This window comes from Onychostoma macrolepis, chromosome 09 (genome assembly GCF_012432095.1).
Source record: "Onychostoma macrolepis isolate SWU-2019 chromosome 09, ASM1243209v1, whole genome shotgun sequence".
NCBI lineage: Eukaryota > Metazoa > Chordata > Actinopteri > Cypriniformes > Cyprinidae > Onychostoma > Onychostoma macrolepis.
Genome location: NC_081163.1, coordinates 13451432 through 13475433, shown reverse-complemented (window position 1 = coordinate 13475433; position 24002 = coordinate 13451432). Strand labels below are relative to the sequence as shown.

Genomic DNA, 24002 nt, shown 5'->3' with positions numbered 1-24002 from the left:
TTTTGAGAGGTTGGAAACAGATGGAAAATTGACAGGCTTGTGCTGCAGTTCTATGGATGTTTTGCCTTTCAGGTCTTTGAGCCAGTCACATTACTGAAAACTATGAATATTCTGTTTATCGTGGTTTTGAAATACCCAATTTGGAAGGTAATTTATCATCCCTTTTAGCTCTTCATCACTGCTTTTGTTTTTAATGGCTGTGGGCGCACCCAACGAGTTCCATTTTTGTGCCTCTTTGTGTCGTTGACGCAGAAATTCTTGAAATGAATGCGTTGTTTCTTGAAATGACTGGAGAGTGAGTTAACTTTCATTTATTACTTTATATAATTTACAGATTTTAATTTAATTTGATCACATTGTTAATGGTTAAAGCATGTTTGAGTAAATAAGATAAAATGCAAAAAGTAAACCATTAAAAACAATTCCCTTTTTAGAACCTTTTTATTGGAACATGAGCCCTAGTAAAATATTACTGATAAATAAACCTGAGAATCAGTTTCCCTGAAAATATATCAACAGTCATGTCCTGTGTGTTTTCTATAGGCTGTTTAGAATCAAAGTATAGCAATGCCAGAATAGTGAATTATTCACTATCACACAGGAAAATCGTTCATGAGTTCACTCACAACGAAAAGAGCGCTGGATGAGGTGGATATCTGCCTACAATCCAATCCATTCAGAAAACAAAACACACAAATGTCTTTTAGTGTTTGTCAATGATGAAGCTGTGTACCCCTGATAATAATATAATTTGATGAATTCTAATGATACCAACCTTGATGCACAATATTGTTAAACATGAATTTGATTTAACTCCACAACACACATGATTTGCTTTATCAATGCTTTTATTGATTAGTATTAGAGTAGGTATTTAGAAGAGATGAAACATTGGAAAGATGAGGACAGAAAATGTAAGTGTAGCACGATCAAAGTAACTGCATATGATCTCACAGGCTTTTAGCACAAGTATAGCCTATTTGGAAAGAACAGGGCAGATCATTCCAGCAACGGTTAGCTGTGTGGAAATATAAAATAAGTTATTCTGATTATTATAGTGGTGTTATATTCAACCAGCATTGTATATTATTATTGAAATGATCCAAAAAACACACTTACAGGTCCAATTAATGTCCACACAGTTCTCGACACCAGCATTGTTAGGTTCCCCAGCGCACCAGTTAGTATAGTCATACGCAGATCCATCACTCCATGTCCACTGTCCTTCCTGGATTAGTAAAAGAATGATTATAAGAGTCCAATGCTGTGCTCAGACTCCAGTAAGCAGCTAATTAAGTTCAGCTTTGAAGAAGTCAAACCATCTTCATTAGAAACTTTGTCTTATGCTGAAATCTTCTTAAAGACATTTCATTCTTGACAAACAAATAAGTCTATTTAGGCCACACAGTTTAACTTACTTGTTCACCATCATGAACACCAAGCCATGAACGTGTGGTAGAAGAAGGAAACAGACTCATCAGAAAATCATTTTCCAGTTTATTGTGCACAGATGCGAGATTTGCATCCAGACTTTGACAGTGTCTCTAAAGAGAGATATTTTTTGTGTTAATACATAATAGAAATTTTTTAGCACAAAGCATAGCCTAAGTGACTTAAGTCATTTTCAAACAAAGTCTGGTCTGATTAATTATTTGCTCAGTATCAGTTTTCTTTACCTCTGCTGTGATCCAGTTGACCCCCTGAGGGAAGAACTTGTAGCACTTGACTCCAAAATTTGTCCATCCATTGGGGCATTTTTCAGCTATATCAACTGTATCCAGTACATAAATGTTAGGGCTCTTTTAACATTCAAAGCAAGAAATTATTTTAATGAAGCTTATTTTATGTTTGTGTGATTATGTGCTGCAAATACATGTACTTTAGACTCTGTAGGTCCTTTATTAATCATGCACACATTAGTCTTTTAATCTCTTAAATATTATTACATAATTATCGCTATCCCTCTCCATGAAACGTCAAAGGTTTGGAATGGGATAATAAGGGTTTTTACAAATAAATATCTCGGTTACCTTCTGCATTCCCCATGGAGAACACAATCAAAAGAAGGAGCAGACTTCTCAGGATTGCCATGATGAACCTGAAAATTAATAAGCAGGAAAGATAAATGTCTGCATTTATATGTTGCACACGTGGATTATCGATGTATTTTAAAGACAAAGTAAAAAGATACTTTAAGTCAGAAGGTTATTCAGTAGATCCCTATGCCAAAAACTCACTTTGGTTTTCAGATTGTTGCCTTCAGAATCTCAGAGGAAGATTTTATGAACTTCCAAAAAGAGCCCTGCTTTTATACTTTTCTCAGTGTCAACTCTGTTTAAGTCACGAGGATGATACAGGATGTCATTGTTTGATTTATGGAGATGTATGCAGATAAAATCCAAATAAGGGGGAAAGGGGAAAGATGAGTCTGTATAAAAATGTAATATTAGGTTAACTAAATAATATTTTGAATGTTTTATAGTTAAATATAAGTCATAAGGGACATTCCACTCAATCGTAAATTACATTAATGCATAAATTCCAAATTATAGTCCTTTCTTCAATATAAAATTTTCAGAAACATCCAGTACTTTTTGTGAATGGTGCCTGATTATGAATTTTGTTCTAATGTGTGAAAGAATGACACAAAAATGTTATTACTTTCACACAGATTTGAGGTGTACTAACAAAATTAAATAAAAAGTACATTATGAAAATACTGACTCTCTTAATCAAACAGTTTAGGCTTCTATAGTAATCTAACCTGTGCCATAAATCAGAATTGAGCTCTAAAATTTGCAGTGTGCCCTATCTATCTATCTATCTATCTATCTATCTATCTATCTATCTATCTATCTATCTATCTATCTAGGCCTATGGCAAGGTTTATCAGGCTGCTGATAGGAGAACACAACATCAGGACAATGCAAATGTGTTTTTTATCAATTAAATAATTACAGATTAGAGATGCTTTTTCTGTGTGTTCAGCAAGTTATTTTTCAGTAGCTTTCAACAATTGTTGAGGACAAAACCAACTTTGGTAAAATGGCCCGTTAGTTATATCTGTGTCTGCCCTGAAATGCAAGAAATAACTACCGTATTGTAAATCTTGTTGTTGTTTGGGGTCTCTCTGTAAAACACATTTTTTCTTAAATTATTTTTCCTATTTTAATTTGTGTTTTGAAAGTATGCTAAAATACTGGTAAAATGTAGCCTACCAACAATGACATTGAAAAATATTTGATATACCATAAAAATAACAGGTAGCCCATCTGAATTATATAACATTTAGGCTATCCATCTCATAGTAGCCTACCAAAATTTTATTAACAGTAGAAGTGAAATCTTATTGTAGTCTTCAAATCTGGGTACTGTCTTACGTTTTAAAATCGCTTACAGAGGAAGTTTGTTCCCATCAGACTAACATGACAGTCACGACTCGTGCCGCTGTAAGCTTTACTTTTTCTTTTGTTTTCACTCGCGATCTTTACAACACACATTAAATTACATTACATATTTCATGGCACACTCGTTTTATGCTTTTTTGGCGCCACCTATTGTTGTGGGTGTATTATTGACATGTCAAAGTCTAGACCCTGAATATAACGAACGCGTTTTCACTGCAGCCTGTAGCATGATGACGTACTGGATCAGATCCAATATGTAGTGGATGTTTGACATGCATGACCAGTATTGGATTTTAATGCGCATGGTAACTCCAGTGACCATGAAAAATGCATTTTACAAAATGTCTGCTGTAAGGTATCAAGCCACATGTTGTCAATCATGGTATACTCACTAAATTAAGTAGTTTAATCCATTTGTATTATAGTTTTTTTTTTACATTTCCCTAACAATAAATAGGTCACACCAGTGACATCAACCAAAAGCTTCATATGAAATCATGAGATAAATGAGAAAATTTATCATAACTGAAAAGAAACAGTGGACTAAACATGGGCCTTTTTTCATAGATGTTTAGAAAATAGGAAGGAGGAAGTCGAGTGATGTCATCAGTGTGATTTTTTTATTCCAAAATAAAAGACTTTTGTTAAGCGGTAACACCAGTGACACAACTCCAGGGGACCACTGTTTTCATTATACATTTTATAATATTTATTTGACATTTTGTTTTATTATGCCATTTATATCATATATTTGATAGTTATGAATAGACTTTTGTATTTTAAATGGTAGAAAATCCTGTTTTTGACCTCAAAATAAAGCACTTTCCTGCTGTACATGGCTGTGGGGACGAGCAGTTTTGTGGTACTTGAAATTCTATATAATTAATTTAAAAAAAAATAATGTCACATTGATGGCTCAGGAAGGTGTAATTGTTCAAATAACATATTGTCTCATTTTAAAATATAAAAAAATTGTAACCCTAATGTGTATTTCAATTGTAATATTTCTTTAAAGTCTTGGGACAGAAAAGTAGACATTTCTGTAGAATGACCCTACATCATACTGTTTTGAAACATTTAAATTTTGAATGAAGTGAACGTTTTTATCCAGTTTCTGATTTAACCCAGCTCATACAAGTGAGCATGTGTAGCCATAATGGAAATATGAAGAGTGATAATGGTCACTATCCTGATTAGCCAAGCCCTCCCCAAAACACATTACTATTGAAAGAACACAAATTATACAGTCTACAAAAGATGAGGATGATGACGATGATGTTGATGATTCATATACTGTGAAAATCAAACATATCTTCTGAGAGAAGTATTTTGTGTCTTTCACAGCAAAATCATTTCATACATCGGTGGATGAACAGCATAGTGCCTTTCATATGTTAAATTAAAATTATACAGAAGATAAAAGTCAACCAATTCCACTGAATCTGTATGAGTTTTAGGGAAAGAGAATCACACAAAACAGACAAAAATGATTGGTAGTTGTTATTAGTGTATTTAGTATATTGGATTATCAGGACCTAGGTAAATTATAGTAGCAACTTGATCTTTTCGAGGACAAATTTGATGATGGCAAAAAAAAAAAAAAAAGAATAAGTAATTAGGACAAAATGAAACCATTCTTATAGAGCCTGTTTGGTTTAGAATACCCTTAGATACCTCTTTATTCATGCAAATATTTGTCAATACTATTGTACATTTCATTTTGGCAGAACAATCTTTTACAATAGAAAAACAAAGGGTTTTACAAATGAATGTCTTGGTTGCCTTCTGCATTTCCCACTGAGAACATACTGAAAAGAAGCAGCAGACTTGATAACCCTGAAAATGTATAAGCAGAAAAGTTAAATGTCTGCATTCATATACTGCACACTGAGGATTCTCAATGTATTAGCACAAATATACTTTAAATAGAAAAGTTATTGCATGTTCTTCCTCTGTCTGCCTTCAACAGAAGATTCATGACCTGAATTATTAAAATATGCATTAAACCAAAAATATTAGTTACTTAAGTTGGAGCTAAAGTTCAGCTACATTTTTCATTGTCACTTCCACATTACAGTATTTCACATTATGCTTGAGCAAAGTGAGAATTAAATAGTTGTGAAGAATAATATTTGTAAAAATAAATTGGTATCATCTGAAAACAACTCTCTATTCAGAGCTGTGGCCTGTTTGAACAATACAAGGAAACTGAGAAAGGGGGAAAACCTTCACAGAAAAACCAACAAGACCAAAAAACAAAACTCCGCAATCCGTGACAACCACTGATGGTTATAATATTATTTGTTAAACTTAATCTGCCAGAACAAGATGGGTCCGGCAACTCCGAAACGCACCAATGAATGACGTTTGTGCTGACCTAGCATGTATATATTTCATGAATAAGCATGTAAAAAATAAATAAATAAAAAGGGTGCTGCTGGAATGAAAATCCTCGTATCCTGGTGCTCTTTGGATAAGCGGTAGTTCAACTTGCAAAAACAAGGACAAGAAAATCTAAAAGCCTTTATTTACTAATGGTTAAATTAATTTAAAAAACAGGTGTGATTGGCTTTACACATTTTCTTGACCCTTGAGTGCATTGGCCTTTTTGATATACAGTCAATTGTGAGATATAAAAAGGAATTGTATTTCGGATCTGTTTATGACATTTATGACAAAAGAAACGGTTCTTTGATACAAATCCAGACATAACATCTTTTTTTTTTTGGTTAGTTAACGTAATGTTAAAGTTGCAGTTCACTCAAGAATTAAAGGCTACCAGTCGAAGAAACAGAAATATTCTTTTTACATGCAAAGTCAATAAATTACCTGGTGTTGCGTGTCAGATTATATTTAAATTTGACGTAAATCTGAATGTGGGAGGGACAATGAACTTTACCTTCTTAAATTTAGCTTTGTTTAAAACTTAATATTTATTGCACACATGAACAGGGAACCAACCTTATGAAATATATTGTAAATATGAAAAGATGTCATCTCGAAAGTGTCTCTCTGTTGAGATATGTGGTCTGTTTGTACAATACAAGGAAACTGAGAAAAAGTGTTCTCATGAAAATTCTAGCAGTAATCCATGACAACAACTGATAACAAAGATAATATTGTTTGTTAAAGTCAACATTTTTAGACAGGTTATTATTGGAACGTGACATTTGTGGCCTTCTATAACAGTGGTTTGCTTGATCCAAAACATTTTTGCCAGAATCATCTGAAGATGTGGTTAAGATTCAATAAATTCTTTAGCATGAGTAAGATGAAAATTAAAATGAAAGGAAATTATGCTGTATAGGACATTTGGTTCAAAATGAACAGTATTTTAGCAAAGTAACAGTCAAACTTTGAGCAGTTTGTGCCACTAAAGAGTTTGAGTATGTCATGTGATATATAATGCCATAATTGTGAAATATAAGAAGGAAATATATTTCAAGTTTACTTTTAGTGCTTGGTTGTATCAGTCTAAAGAAACTATACACACCCTCTTAGCTCCTCTCAACAAAAAAAAAATATCCATAGTGACCCATTCATAGTGATCTTGTTTTGGTGGAATATTGATTAAATGCTGCAACTTCTGTTTTCTGTAAATTTGCCTACGTTTTTTGATATTATTATTACTAATATTATTATTAAGCATTAAACTGCTCTGTGTGCAATTAAAAAAAAACAAAAAAAAATTTTAATAGAATTTCTTAACACAGCACTGTAAAAAATGTTTTCTCATAACCAAGAATGTTCATCATTTAGTCAAATCAAATACAAATAGCCAGTGTTGGGCACGTTACTTTAAAAAAGTAATTAGTTATAGTTACTAGTTACTTCTCACAAATAGTAACTGAGTTACATCATTATAAAAGTAACTAATTACCAGGGAAAGTAACTATTGCATTACTTTTTAAAAAATGTTCAAATGTCAACATCCAACTTTGGATACCCTCAATATTAAATATGTTAAATTAATGAAATGGACACTAAAAAGAATAAATTATTATTATAAAACATTGTACATTAATCTACACTATTTATCTACTGGCGCTTAGTATCAGTCAGTCAAGCATTATAATATAATATTATGATAATTTAATATTATATGATGATAGAACTTTAGTAATTAGAATAACCAAGTATGAATGCATATTTGTCATCAATATAAAACGCACTAAGGATTAATGAGCTGCTGGGTTCATGAATATTAATCGCGTTGTCTGGGTTCGCTCGAATTGATTTGCTGAAATCAAAACAGGGACGATAATAGGTGAGCGCAAGCCAATGAGATTGTCGTTTGCGCATTAGTTCCGCCCACTACCAGAGAAACCGGCAGTTCTTAAAAGCTGAAGAATTCCAAAGGAACTCCGTTATTTTGACAGGAAAATACAACAAAGAATATCGTTTACATGTAGCGCGTCAATCCTGCATGTTATGAAAGACTCTCTCGCTCTGTATCTTTCTTTGCATGGTGTATGTGAGAGAAAGCGACGGCGAGTCGTGCGCCTTCACACTAGAGTTTATGGTACATCAAATACAGCTACACTGCGCATCCATTCAGTTGAACTGAAAAATTAAATTCTAATAATATAATATAGTAACGCCACATTTTATTGTCAGTAACGTTAACGGCGTTGTAACGGGGAAACAGTAATTCGTTTGATTACTTGTTACTGAAAAAAATAACGCCGTTTATTTATAACGCCGTTATTCCCATCACTGCAAATAGCACATTGAAGTGAAAAGCAGCTAGGTCTGGTCGGTACAGGTTGTACAGCACTGTACAGGTCTGGTATAAATGTTTTTGCTCAGGTGGCTGAAATGTCCTCCAGAGTGGGGGAACTATGATGTCACTTTGTAGGCAAAAACCCGGAAGCGAGTTAGCATTTTAGCACTTCCGGTTCCATCGTCCCAGAGTCAATGGGTTTTTTGAATGGGATTTTGGTTAAATCCCTTAAATAAGGTCCGTGGTTCAGACAGGCTCAAGATACTTTCACGTTTTATTCTACGACATAAAACACCAGTTACACCCCACTCTTGATTTTTTAAAACTGTTATGTTTCTTAAAAAAGACTGCTAACATGTTGCTAAATGGGACTACAGGCGCTGTCGGAGACATTAAACGTCATCACGCAGGACAGTTGATCAATTTAGTATTTTGCAGTTGTAGTATAATTTGTAATACAATTAATTTTAGAATAACCAATGAATAGTTTCCCGCATTTTATATTGTTGTTCGACAATGTTTTTTTTTTTTGCTTTGCCCCTAAATGCGACATGTCTTATGCCGAGTTCACACTGCACGATTTTAGCCCGATTTTTCACTCGCCGACAGGTTTTGATAAATCGCCGACAAATGCCTGACATCGGAGGCAAATCGGAGCTCGTTCACGCGAGTGACAATCGCGCAGTGTGAATTATCACAGACGCGATCTGAGAGAATCGCCGACACGTCGACGACGCCTGTGAAATATTTGACATGCTAAATATCTGGAGCTGTCGGCGATTCCCAATCACGCTGTGTGCAATGATTTCTGACTGAAAACTACATCACGATGACCTTCAGCCAATGAGAGACAAAGATACAGGGCAGAGGGAAGTTCGGTGAGGAGTTATAGACCATATCAGTATTTTAATATGTACAATTATATCATACAGAAACAAGCACAAAAGCTTGACCAGCCGCAACATCAGCATAACAGTTACTGCTAAATTATTTACCACTCTTTGCAGAACACAATCCCTGCATTAGGGTTGTTCCGATTCCGATACTAGTATCGGAAATTCCACCGATACCACAAAAAATTCTGGCATCGGTATCGGCGAGTACTTGAACCCATGTACCGATCCGATACCATTTTTAAACAAGACCTATAGTTATGCGCGCTAGCTTTGCTTAACGCTGCAAATCGGAAATCAATTCTTCTTCGCTGCTCAGAATGCAAAGACAGGAAGTTGTGCTGTGTTGCCACACAAGCAACCACTATTTAGAGCAGCGAAGAAGAAATACAAACGTGCTAGCACATTGCCAGTATGTTAAATCACTCGCATATGCGACTAAATCTTCACCCTGGGCGACTAAATGATGTCTAATATTAGCCACTGGCTAATAAATGATCAGATTTTACTGGGAGGCTATGTATAAGTTTAGCACAGATATATTGTCACTCGCTGAACACTCTGAGCGCTTCAGAGTTTCTCTCTCCGTCAAGCGATATATTTTTCAGTTCATCTGAATGAATGCGCAGCGCAGCTGTATTTGACGTACCGTAAGCTCTAGTGTGAAGCGCACGACTCGCCGTCGCTTTGCTTTTTTCCTCACACGCAGAGAGAGAGAGGGAGAGGGAGCGAGGGAGTCTTACATGTAGCGCGTCAATTCTGCATGGTATGTAAACGTTATTCTTTGTTGTATTTTTCTGTCAAAATAACGGAGTTCCTTTGCGATTCTTCAGCTTAACTGCCGGGTTCTCCGGTAGTAGGCGGAGCTAATGCGCAAACGACAATCTCATTGGCTGGCGTTCACCTATTATCGTCCCTGTTTTGATTTCAGCAAATCCGTTCGAGCCATTGCAGACAACGTGATTAATATTCATGAATCCAGCAGCTCGTTAATCATTAGTGCGTTTTATATTGTTCTTAGTAGAATTCATAGTATGATTATTATTTTATCAGTATTATTGACAGTTTTTCCCCATTTTTACAGAAACACTGAATGACCAAAAAAGCACCACCACCTTTAACTTAAATTCAGTTAAAATTACTCGCCAGACTATCTATCTATCTATCTATCTATCTATCTATCTATCTATCTATCTATCTATATATGGTGAAGCACACCCTAAAATAATTGTATCAATTCATACAGGGCTAGTAGTACATACAACTGTATAACCAGATACACACCCGGGTATCGGATCAGTACTCGGTATCGGCCGATACCCTGAGCCTAGGTATCGGAATCGGGAAGGGAAAAAGGGTATCGGAACATCTCTACCCTGCATCTCCCTCCTGCATAATCTGTTTTTGTTTTTGTAGCTGGAAATCAGGGCACAGACCATTTGCGGGCTATATTTTTTTAATACTTCCAGTCTAGCTCGAGAACAACGGGCTGGGGGCAGGTTCTCGCGTTATTTCCTTATCACTTCTCGCGTGTGTTTTGTTGTGAAACGTAGTTTGCGGATCAGACAGAGTTGTCGGCGATTCTTCCTATTGTGAAATCGTGCAATGTGAAAGCCCCTGTCGCCGATCCATCGTGCAATGTGAACAGAACAGCGACTGAATGCTACCCCAGATAGTCACGCAGTGTGAAAACAACAGCGATCCGACGAGTTTGAAAATCGTGCAGTGTGAACTCGGCATTAGGATGGAAGAAGCTCGTTTTATCGCTTTCCTACTGATATAGACTCTGGGTTCGTACTATAAGGTAAACTCATATTACGATTATTACATATAAACACCACATTTACCGGCTTTACGTGGTGAAAGTTTAACTTTAATGATGCATAGTGCTTAAAGCCACGTTAAAATTAAATGTTTAATGCAGCATGAAGCTGTTAGAAAGCATATAGATATAGGATTTCCTAGAAGCAAGGATAAAATAACATTTTGTGTATCCACCCTAACAAAATGATAGCTGAAATGTGGTACTTTGTTCACTAAAATAAGTTTAATCTTACCATATCCAAAAACTCGGTCACTCTGCTGTTATTTAAAAGATTAAATATTTGGGGATACGTTTTAAATTAAAATATTCATATTAATCAAGGATTTATTGACTTTTAATGCAACTTATTTCGAAATGTACAGAAATACGTGCTTTAAATGTCCTTTAGTTAAGATTTTCATTTATTCACTATACTATTTATTACTAATGTCTCATTTCAGTTTTAGTTTGGCTCTAGTTTTGTATTTATTCCAGTTTATATGAAACGGTTCCTGTAGCGTGGATTAAAATTCATATACAGAGTAAATCCTTCACTGAACATTTTTGAAACCGTTGTCGGGAGCGCGGTGGTGGTGACGCTGAAGGCGAGCGACTGTGGTGCTGTAGTTCGTTTATAGCCTAAGTTTAGCTTTTCAGTTCTGGCGCTTTTATTTAGGCTTCAAAATTCGACAAAGTTATATTATTTTGTGAAGATTATCTTGATGGACAAAACGTTTAAGTTTCATGAACTATGATTGAACACAGAGCTTATTTTTTGCGATTATCCAAAAGCCTATGGAAAAATCCCATTGGCTTTTTATCGAGGGAACCAGTTTCATGCTAACAGCCGATCCGCATACAAAGTGAAGTCATAGTTCCCCCACTCTTGCTCAGCAAGAAATTTTTTTAGAAGGAACATTGCTTGTAGGCTAAAACAATTGTTTTTAATTATTAAAGTTTTATGAAATATGTAATATGACTTATTTAAATTGAATGAGAAAAATAAAGTGGGTATAAAAGCCATTCAGATTTTTGTAGCCTATTCGCTATGGTGTTCATCGCAGCACTGAATGCTTACATAGCCTTAGACTTAATAGACTAATTATTTTCAAGCTTTTTTACATTTTAATCAATTAATATATAAAATGTATATAAATGTAATGAATAAAATGAACATACGGTGTACAGTTATTAATAATTGGCTATAATAAATGTATAATAAAATATAATCAAATACCAGGTTAAATACTACAGAAATAGACACTTTGCAAACTGAATTTATCACATTTTAGAAATTAAGGGTTAAAAACACTACCAAAGGTACCAAAAGCTGGTTCAATGACCATAGTGTTACTGTGCTTGATTGGCCAGCAAACTCGCCTGACCTGAACCCCATAGAGAATCTGTGGGGTATTGTCAAGAGGAAGATGAGAGACACCAGACCCAACAATGCAGATGAGCTGAAGGCCACTTTCAGAGCAACCTGGGCTCTCATAACACCTGAGCAGTGCCACAGACTGATCGACTCCATGCCACGCCGCATTGCTGCAGTAATTCAGGCAAAAGGAGCCCCAACTAAGTATTGAGTGCTGTACATGCTCATACTTTTCATTTTCATACTTTTCAGTTGGCCAAGATTTCTAAAAATCCTTTCGTGGTATTGGTCTTAAGTAATATTCTAATATTTTGAGATACTGATTTTTGACTTTCAAGAGCTGTAAGCTTTTTGATGATATTCTAATTATATGACCAGCACCTGTATATGTATTTATTCCACCTCTGAGCTGCATTAAACAATCTGTGTACATCCTAATCAAATAGATTAAATCAATGCATTTTGATAAAAGAAAAAACAACATGCTTCTATGTAAATAATGTTCATGATGTGAAGAATATTGCCATTGTAGATGTACTAGGCTGACAATTATTATTTCATTACAAATGAATAAATGTCATTATGTTTATTTACATGTGCTGTTTGAATATTTATTGCAGTAGTGTTTAATTCAATTTGCAAATCACACATAAAAAAGTCCTGTGTGTTTTCTCTCTGAAATAGCAATTTCAGAACACAGAATGAATCATTACTGATCTCATTACTCATTACTGGGCAAACAGGTTTGCAAAAAGGTCTTGTTCATGATCTCACATAAAAGTAATGCGATATTTTATAAGACAGAAAACAAAATGAGAGATGGATGAGGTGGATATTTGCCTGCATACTGTATGTCTTCTAGAGTTTGTTAGTGATTAAGCATATGTGCTTAATGCCATTATAATAACCAACCTTCCTATGCATAATTTTTATACATTGTCCACAACACATGATTTTATTTATTAATGCTTTTATTGATTTGATGAGTGTTTCAGAGAAGGTATTGAGAAGAGATTTTAGTAGAAGAGATTTTTAGAATAAAGTCAGAAAATGTAAATGTATAATATCTGTGGAGCAGGATGACTGCATGTGATCTCACAGGTTTTTAGCACAAACATAGCTCTTTGAGGATGAACAGGGCACGTCATTCCAACAACGGTAAGCTGTAGTTTGGAAAAATGAAACAAGATAACTTGAATAAGAGTTAAGAATAATCTGATCCGTAGTGTTAGAATCTAAATAAAATAGCGTGTTCAACTTATGGCATCTTAACATCCAAATGAGCCATTTCATGTTAGTCTATATATATGAAATTGCAGGATTGTAAATTATTATAGAAAGTAGCACAAAAAAACTGCATTCTTACAACTCAAGGTGATGATCTCCACACATTCTCATCACCTACACCGACATTGTTAGGCTCTGCAGAGCACCAATAGGTATAATCATATGCAGTTCCATCACTCCACATCCACTGTCCTTCCTAATGAATGAAGAGGGTTATTACAAAGAGTGCACTACTGTACTCCAACTCTGGTAAGAAGCTTTGAAGAAATCAAACCATCTTCATTAGAAAGTTTGCTTTATGTTTAAAACAGAAATTGAAATTTCAGTCTAGACAAACAATTAAGTCTCTTTAGGCATACAACTTAACTTACTTGTTCACCATCATGTCCACCAGCCCAACAAGTTATGGAAGAAGGCAACAGACAAACGTGAAAATCGTTTTCAGGTTTACTATGCACAGGTACGAGTTTTACATCCAGACTTTGACAGTTTCTCTAAAAAGACACATTTTTTTTAGCACAAAGCATAAACTACATTTTAAACAACATTTTTAGTAATTTGCAAACAAATTGGTCTGATTGATTATTTGCTCAGTATTAGTTTTCTGCATTATTTATTTGCAGAAAATAAAGTTTTACTTTAAAAATAATAAACAAATCAGTCCAACTTTATGTTAAGTGTCTTCAAGTAGTAACATTTGCCCTTAATGGAGTGTCTATTTACACTAAGTGATTAAAAAATGAATATGAACTACAGAACTACCGAATGTCACATTTTATTATTGGGTGATTCAGCACATAGATGTTTTACCTGCTAAGATCAGCACTTTTAGAGTTCATCCCACTATGTGAGCATAAGTATTGGGACAAGTCTTTCTAAGTGATCAGCTGTGTCCTGTTGCATTAATTGTTTTGATATTAAAAGCAGGTAATGTGTTGTATCAGTTATATCCATTGCTCCTGCATTCTGAGTCTTGCATTTGATGACGACATACACAAACCAGGATGAAGATGAGGGAGCTGACTTTGAGAGAAAAGCAAGCAATTTGGATGCTGAAAGAAAAGAGGAAGTCAATTAGAGCTATAGCAAAAACAAAGGGCATGGAGAAATCAAGAGTTTGGAAGTGACAACAATGACCTGATCGGCTGAGAAAACAACAGTAGCTGATGACAGACAAATCATAAAAGCTGTGAAAATAAACAATAAAATACGTGTCTGTAAAATCACCAACAACTTCCAGAAAGCTGGGGTGATGCTCTGACAATCTACTGTCCTCAGGAGACTTTGACACAGAATTACAGATGCTACACAGCAAGATACAAACCTCTGACCAGCTCCAAAACTAGAAGGGCAAGATTAGAGTTTGCAAAAAAGTACAAAGGTAAGCCAGTAGAATTTTGGAACCGAATTTTATGGACAGATGAGATAAAGATTATCTATTATCTAAGTGATGGGAAAGCAATAGTGTGGAGAGAAAAACAGGGAACTGCAAATGATCCCAAGCATACAGCCTCATCTGTAAAGCATGGTGGAGGTGATGTCATGGCATGAGCATGCATGGCTGCCTCTGAAACAGGCCCTCTCAATTTTAATGATGACAATATAATGACAGTAGCAGAATGAATTTGGAAAGGGTACAATATCATCTTGGCTATCAATATTTAAGAAAATACCACCAGACTCATCAAAAAGTGCTTCATATTGCAGCAGGACAATGACCCAAAACACCCTGCCAGTTCAGTCAAGGAGTTTATCAGGGCAAAGAAATGGAAAGTCTTATATCACCAAGTCAATCTCCAGATTTAAATTCGATTGAACATGAATTACACCAGCTAAAGAGGAGACTAAAGGCAAACTCCCCAAAACAAGCAACAGTTGGAATTGGCTGCTTTAAAGGCTGGGTGGGCTGGGAAGGCTGGGAAAAGGCTGGGAAAAGCAATTCAAATGATTAGACCAAGAGTCTGGTGATGTCTATGGGTCACAGACTCACTGCTGTGATTGTACCCAAGGGATCTGCAACTAAATAATAGCTTTTAATCTTTTACATCTGCCTTAGGTTCATCTGTCCCAATACTTATGCTCACTTCAGATAGTGGGATGAACTCTAAAAACGCTGTCCTTTTTATTTGGTAAAACATGTATGTGTTGAAACAGCTACTAATTAAATGTGACATTCTGTAGTTTTGTCTCATATTCATCTTTTAATCATATTTGCAAATGTCTTGGCTCCACAGCAAACAAAGCAATTTTGAAATTACCGACCCAATACTTATGGAGGGCTCTGTAGGTTAGGATCTTTACCGGGTTTCAACAGGACAGTTATCAAAGCTTGTCTAAGAGTTTCTAGTAACTCCTTTATTGTTTCCGTATACAAAGCAGTGGGTCGGCTAATTTTGAAAAGAAACTTTTATAGAAATCTATTGAAAAAACCTACAGCTAAGGCTGAGACTGCGGTCTTCTCTTTCAAAATGTTTTTCTCCAGATCTTCCCTGTCCTCATCAGACAAAACTGGAATATTCAATTAAGTATAGACAGTGGTTTGTTCATCCAAAACATTTTTGCCAGAATCATCTGAAGATGTGGTGAAGATTCTTTATGGGGGCAGTCATGGCCTAATGGATAGAGAGTTGGACTTGTAACCTGAAGGTCACGGGTTCAAGTCTCAGGTCTGGCAGGAATTGTAGGTGGGGGGAGTGAATAACCAGTGCTCTCTCCACCCTCCACCTTATAAAGACTGAGGTGAAACCCTTGAGTAAGGCACCAAACCCCCAACTGCTCCCTGGGTGCTGCAGCATTGGCTGCACTCTGTGTGTGTTCACTACTGTGTGTGTGCACTTGGATGGGTTAAATGCAGAGCACAAATTCCAAGTATCGCCACACGTCACTTCATGTTAAGATGAGTTTGAAGAAGAAAATTTTAAATGCTAAAAAAAATTTAAATGGCTTAAGGCTATTTGGTTCTATGCAAATCATGCAAATTAACATATTGTATGCAAGTTAACAGACTTTGCTCAGCTCCTGTCAGTCAAAAAACATTCATAGTGACCCGTTCATATTTTGGTGGAATATTGGTGAAATGCTGTAAACTTCTGTTTTCTGTCATTTTGCGAAAGTTGCTTCTGTCCCCTTTTGAAAGCCACTGATGTGATAAATAAATAAAGTGGGTTGAAACTAATAGCTCTAAAAAGAATTTTAGACCAAAAAAAAAAAAAAGGGCTACAAAAAAATGTTTAGGTTACAACCACATAAATAAACAGATTGATTTGATTTGATTTGAATGTCATTTTCAAAGCTTATTGCCACAAGGTTTTATTATAAAAACAATGTTATTTGCCATTTTTTTTTAGAATTCTAACCAGTAACCTTTTGGAAAGGAGAATGAAAGTCGTCGTGCTTTGATGTGCGCATGCCCAGTAGCGCCATACAGGTCCCTTCTAGCCTTAACCCACGAACCCCCTGCAGTTCCCCCTCGAACGCATTTGGTAAATCCTGCTCCACAGTCCAATCATGAGACCACAGCGACATCTAGTGTCCCAATGAATCATCACAATATTACGATTATATTATTCATTATGATAATGTTCCAAAGATCATACAGTTTTGCCATGCATGCTTATTGAATTGCGTTGTTAAGTGGTGATGAGCACTTGAATCAGAATATGGCTTAGCAACGTACATAATATCTGTCCGAATCGTTTGGTGGTTTACTAGATACAAAGACGCAATAGGCCTAGCCTACTGTCCAACCGCTGCCGAAAGGTCTTGTACACTATTGTACATAAATTTATATGGTTGGCACGATAACTAAACTCGCTCGCTGCTGATGTGTTGTTATAAAAGCGCTTGAATAGTCTATTGCATTTATTCTAGTTTTCATATTGAAAATTTAAAGCAGCGTTGATACCAATTGAGTTCAGCATTGAGAAGAACCAGACTTGGGACTGAAGGTGCTTTCCTCTCCCGGTCAGGTGACCAAACTTCAGCCTTTTCCATTCTTTACACTACACAAGAACCAGCATCCACACTTTGTCAGGCATTGGGGGTTTCTCTGCACCGTACAAAAGGCTTTTGAGTGACCAATCAATTGTATGCTTGTCACAGATGGATTGTAGGGGTCAAGCTCTATTCAAGCAGAGATTGTCCAGCTGAGTGACTCATGTTATTCAGGTGGCCTGTCCATGAAGCATTTCATTCATCCAGGTCATTGTAGTAGGCTAGAATTTAGTTGAAACAACTGCACTTTTTTTTCTTTTAAAGCAAACATTTGTTGTAAAGGATGTTTATCAATGCTTTGGTCTACAAAGTGGATTGGCTATGTTCATAATAGAATACTAATATACTTCTCTTATTATTTCTACAATATGTATTTGTACAGCATTTATTCAGTATTGTTTGGTACGACATTTGTTATAATATGAAGCAATGCACACAGCACACTGTACAAAATACTGTACACAATGCATTATACTTAACTTTACCTTTCATTTTTAGTGTGATAAATAAGCTGTTACAGGCAGCTGCTAAATTTTAACTTATTTTTTTTACTTATTTTATAAGACAGCTAGATATGTTTACACAAAATTAAAAGGAACTGCAAAAGAACTGCTTTTATTTACAACTTGATTGCTTTATGCTACTCACGTGATTAGGTCATGTGACAACCATCATAACTACTGTTCAAAACATTTATTAAGGGTTAATGCCTACTGTTTCAGTTGCAGCCCTGATTGCATGTCATCTACTTAGAAAATATCATTCTTTGTCATGTGTCAAGACAGCCAGCAGATTTTAATGTGTGATCCATATAAAGTATGTCACATTCCACGGGTTTATGTTGTTTCTAATTTGTTGGCTTTCAGGCAAGACATCACCCAGTCTTTCAAGCATGCAGGAAAACATGTCATATGCAACCGGTTTTTCTCCTAGACAATGCTTATGTAGCCTGCATAGAACTTTACTTTCCTTTAGCCCATAGTGAGTGTGCAAATAGGTATGTGTATGGTGTCTGTTATCACAATAGAACATTTAATGTATTTAAACTGTATTTAATGCATCTTTTCTGCTTTTGAAAAAATTACAAATGTATATGAAGACTTCAGATGCAAAAGCCTCTAAGTACGTCTGACATTTTTCTTTAAAATTAGCATTTCTTTCTGGCTACTATGTATAGGTTTCTATGTAAGTACTGGTACTTCTGAATGGGTTGAGGCTGGGATTTAGCGTATTTGAAGTGAAAGTACTTGATGAACATATACTATGTGTGGAGAGCATTCACTCAGTATCGTTATCTCATTTTTGACCAAGATGGCTTTTAGAGGCTTTTGCATTGGAACTCTTCATATATATATATATATATATATATATATATATATATATATATATATATATATATATATATATATATACAGAAAAGATACATTAAATACAATTTAAATATATACAATTTTCTATTCCATGCTGCTGCTGCAAGTTTTAGTGCATTTTTTGTTTTACCCTAAAAAGCTAGCATTATTTCTAAAATGTGACCCTGGACCACAAAACCAGTCTTAAGTCGCTGGGGTATATTTGTAGCAATAGCCAAAAATACAATATATGGATCAAATTATAGATTTTTCTTTTATGCCAAAAATCATTAGTATATTCATATAGAATATATCATATTCCATGAAGATATTTTGTAAATTTACTACTGTAAATATATTAAAATGTCGTTTTTGATTAGTAATATGCATTGCTAAGAATTAATTTGGACAACTTTAAAGGCGATTTTCTCAATATTTAGATTTTTTTTGCACCCTCATATTCAAGATTTTCAAATAGTAGTATCTCAGTATCGGCCAAATATTGTCCTATCCTAACAAACCATACATCAATGGAAAGCTTATTTATTCAGCTTTCAGATGATGTATAAATCTCAATTTCGAAAAATTGACACTTAAGACCAGGGTCACAAATGTGATCAATTCCATTTGCAAAGTTTCTGTTTCCATGTTTATAATATTTAACCTGGCATTGAGCTATATTTTATTATCGATTTAACATAGCCTATTATTAATAACATTTAAAAAACAAATTTCAAAATGTCATCTTTAAAATACAATATAATATATTCCATTTCAATTTCGATGAGACATTAAAAGCCAGATCAATTTATCAAGAGCATTATTTGTTATTGATACGAAATGTATTCTTTATTAACTTTATAACTAAACAAAGGTTTTGAAACAACATTTTCAGAATAAAAGTGTTCAGGAGAATCAACAACGTTCATTGAAAGAAGAACGATACAACACTACTGTTTAATGTCACTAAATCAGGTGTCAGGTAGGCGAGCTGTCCTCGAAACCGCGCATGCTCAGCTGAGTCACACGTCCAAGGCAGTTAGTGCACGGATATACTTCTCATTTACTTCCATCCATAGCACGGTGACGGGTCTCTAAGCAGCCTGACACAGGAGAGAGAGAGAGCGGCTGGAGGCAGTTTAAGGGAGGGGGGCAGCAGCAGCAGCAGTCGATGCTGGTGACGCAGGAAAAACACCCAACAGCAGACAATAAACCAATGATCTGATCTGAACACAGGCGTGTTATTTATAATCGGGACAGCCAGGCCCATGCACGCGGCTGAGTAATTATAAAACAGCACTTAAATGATCTGATCTGGGGTCGTATGGAGGAAAGATCCAGTTTGATTCTCGGTAAGTGGGTTTGTGTGTGAAGCTAAAGGAAGCTAGCGGCTAATAGCAGATGATTTGCAAGTCAGTGCTCACTTAGCTTAGCTCGAACAGCTCAATGAGCGAATTTGAAGACGTCTGGATATTTGTCACTTCTTACATATTTTTAATCCTCTCACACTTCACCTGCATAGCCGATTTTATGATCTGTTCAAGTTAATTAGCATTTGCATTTGACGGCAGTTCAGTTTGAGGTGGTTGATTTGTGGCTAAACAAGTGGTTTTGACGTGGGCAGGTCGGTTGTTTTTTGCACTGGTTAATCTTTTTCGTTTTTGGCAGCTTGTGAATTATAACTTGAGCTTTTTGGGTAATTAAAAGCGGTGTTTTGATGTTTTAACAGCTATAAATTCACTGTCACGAGCTGATTGTGTTTTGCTGGAGTCCAGCTGTTAGCCGTTAGCAAGTTAGCCTGTTTCTGCTGCTCTATTTACATTCACTTTCGCTCTTACTTTTGAGTTATAAAATAGGATTGTATATTCAAAAATGGTGTCATGTGAAGCCTCAGAGCTTTAATATCATTTTATGCATGGCTGGTTGCACAAATAAACCTGTTGTAACTCTGATTGTGTTTGGAGGAGGAAACAGGCCTGAACTGCCACAGTTTCAAACTAGGCCCAATACATAATGGCTGTGTCTCAAAAGCAAGTGTGCTGCCCACCCAGACAATATTTTTAGGCACGTTTGCAGCGTTTAAACTGGCTGAGACTGAAAACCAAGTAAGCTCACTACTTTGACAGCATTTTTGGGTTTCATAGCCTGATTATGTAGGCAAATCATTGTGTTTTGAGAGACAGCCAATATCATCTGTTTTGTGTACAATTCCGTTTTGTGGAATTCGGAGATGATTTCTGGTAGCTGTAATTATTTATATTGACGGGGTGGGAAACGCCCATATTTGGCTATTAAGTGACAGTAAAATTAATTTCTTCCCATTATCTGAGAACGTCAGTCTGTACGTTTATATTCTGCTTGCCAGTCCATGGTCATCTGAGCGGTTTATTATGACAAATGTGAAAATGTTTGTTGTAATGAGTTATATTATATTAGAGAATTGTTTTGTCTCTGTATTGTGATGTCATATCGATTCAGAGGAATGTTTTTGTATTCATTATGCTTATAGTAGCATGTTCATAATTACTGCTAAACCAGCAGATTAGTTAAGTTTCAAACAATCTTTTACTCAGACTGCTTCTGTGTGTTATCGTAATGTGATTTGCGGGCATTTCAATTTTTCTCTGATATTTGAGAATCTTTACTAGTTCATTTTCATTGACAAGACCTTATTGAACTGTTTTGGTCAAATGTGCTTATACATTATGACTCTGACACATTTCTATTGAAATTTTTAATAGTTTCATTTGATATCACAATTTAAATAGATGTTTAATACTTTGTAAATTCAATAATGCTGCAATATTGATTTTTTTTTTAATGTAATGCTGTGTTTTAATGAATACTAGGAATTCTCACCCTGATCAGCAAGCCAAGATGTGCCAAGAGGTTTATTTTCAAAAAATCCACTTAACTTTACAGAAATCAGTGCCTGAAAGACATGTCAGTGTTTTTTTCTTTTGTATGAAATTTGTGTTGGTTTAGCTCATTACAAGCCAAACATCCACTGAATCTTTTATTAAAATTGCAGCTATTCTGCTTTATTTGTTTGCGAGTCAGTTGGCACAAAATGAAAAAAGACGATTGTCTGATTAATGTAATAAAACGCTAAGCATGTTTGATTTTAAATATCCCAGCCTCTTTAAAATTAATAGAAATAGTTTTGATATTCTGTTGAATAAAATTGATATATTCTATTGAATTCGGTAGCACGTCTAAGATAATGTTATGTCGGCATATTTTAGTTTCAACTTTTAAGTCTTAAATGTTTTAGCATCCACTACTTGTTATATTTTCAGTTACTTCACTTTGTGAAAAATGTCCAGTTAGCTAAGAAGTGTTGATGAGAAGGTTCTTTTGGTTGTTCTTCATGTTTTTCAGTGTCATTCCATCAGTGCTAGTGTGTGCTCTACACTGCTTTTTCTTTACTTGGCCTTGTATTTATGTACTAACCAGACCTGTTTTGTATGCTATGATTTAATGCACTTTGCACTAGCCAGCAGCATCCTCATGGGAAGCATAAAATGCACTATAAAAGTAAAACCTCTGCTACTTGTTTAGAACTATATATCTTGTAGTTTTGTAGTGATTGTAATGCAGTATATTTGACCAGATAAGGGCACTAGAAATCGTTTCACCATTGTTTCCGAACAGCGATTCTGTACTTCCATGTCTGTGCAGTAAATATGAAAAATGTCAGACATTGTTTAATGAGCAAACCAATTTGAACTCAGTGAAATTATGAAATGTTACATCTTATGCTAAATACTTTACATCTGTATAAATTACATTATAAAGAGCTTTGTGAATGGTTAAATGTAAGCCTGAATTTAAAATCCAAATACAGTCAAAATGGAACCTTATTTACTTTTTAATGCACATACGTGGTCTTGTTGTACAAGATTTATCAGTGCATGTCTTGCCTTTTGTAATTTTGAATCATATTGTAAAACTTGCTCCTCCTTTTCCTTTTTGGCTGATATCAGTTAGGCCTTACTGTGATGTGCTGTTAACCAATAGCCAAACTGTTATTTAGACATTGTTTTAGTTATCTCACCTTTGGTCTAGCTCCGTTCAGATGTGCAACACCTACTTTTCACAATCCAATTCCCGATAGATAAAATGAAGCACCGCCCTATTTATTTAAAAAAAAAATTTGGTCACTTGGATATATGCCAGAAAAGGAAGTAAATTCACATTGATTTTATTATAAAAACACATGAGGTCTAAGCCAGGACATAGCATGGAAATTAATAAAAGCTTAATTCAATTTATTTCTAGTTACGCTCAGCTCTGAAATTTTTCATGGGCTCTTTGTAAGTCCAGTCTCTTTAAAATGATTTAAAAAATTCTTTGCATAAGAGACATGTGAAATCATTTGTCAAAGGTGTGTTTTAAAGATTCTGATGTTAGTCTCTTTATTTTTCAGGTTATGCAATGGTCTCTGCAACACATCCAGTCCCCCAGGTGGTGCTTTCACTTTTAGAAGTGTGCCGGTTCTCCGTCGCTCCTAAGGAGAAACTGATTTCTTCTGGTGTGCCAGCGACATAAGCAGACAAGATTGCAAAGATCTGCCCCGTGTCGAGTATGACGGCCACGACCCGTGGCTCCCCTGTGGGAGGGAATGACGGTCAGGGCCAGGCTCCGGATGGCCAGTCCCAGCCACCCCTGCCCCAGAACCAGGTTAGTGCTCCAATTTGAGTTTCCCCTTTCCATTTTGATCCCTTTTTGCTGTTACTGAAGGAAAACTGTCGCTGAAGAGAATTTGAGAGAACCACATCTGATCTGTTGTGACAGTTGACTGAGTTCCAACGAAAAAAAAAACATTTGCTAACTCTCACGGATGCAAATGTGTTTCTGTAATTGTGTTCTGCCCTAGAAGGAACAGATGTCAACAGAGGGAAATATTATTAGGTAACTGTAGAACGATTAAAAAAAAAAACACACCTCCTGTATCATATCACAAATTTGGTTAAGGAAGAGATAAACATAAGCTTTTTTCTGAATTCTTTGTAATAATTAATTGAATTTAGCATTCCTGTAATTGTATTGCTTATACTACTAAAAGCAAGGAGTTTTTGGTATTTTCTTAATGTCTGTGAAATGACTTGTACTTTTTTTTGGACGGATAGACACTTTGATCACAAAATGTGCACACATTTTCCATGTTT

At 35.4% G+C, this 24002-nt stretch overlaps 2 protein-coding genes across 9 annotated transcripts in view; one reads left to right on the top strand and one right to left on the bottom strand.

The window, feature by feature from the left end:
* Positions 1-830: 830 nt before the first annotated feature.
* On the bottom strand, positions 831-2326 carry LOC131547247 (ladderlectin-like). The gene is made up of 6 exons (XM_058787686.1): positions 2238-2326; positions 2031-2098; positions 1677-1771; positions 1419-1544; positions 1120-1228; positions 831-1018 (listed from the first exon to the last, which is right to left on the bottom strand). The coding sequence occupies exons 2-6, from the start codon at positions 2089-2091 to the stop codon at positions 951-953; spliced, it is 459 nt and encodes a 152-aa protein (XP_058643669.1). The 5' UTR covers positions 2092-2098; positions 2238-2326; the 3' UTR covers positions 831-950.
* Positions 2327-19861: 17535 nt separating this feature from the next.
* usp9 (ubiquitin specific peptidase 9) overlaps positions 19862-24002 on the top strand; it is a 35059-nt gene continuing 30918 nt past the window's right edge. For 3 of the 8 annotated variants that reach the window (XM_058786690.1, XM_058786687.1, XM_058786685.1), the window contains exons 1-2: positions 19863-20183; positions 23261-23514. In XM_058786690.1, the coding sequence (XP_058642673.1) occupies positions 23419-23514 (96 nt within the window). In that variant the 5' untranslated portion in view covers positions 19863-20183; positions 23261-23418. Of the gene's footprint in view, positions 20184-23260; positions 23515-24002 lie in introns of all 8 variants that reach the window. The other 5 variants (XM_058786686.1, XM_058786684.1, XM_058786683.1 and 2 more) reach the window with 2 other exon arrangements.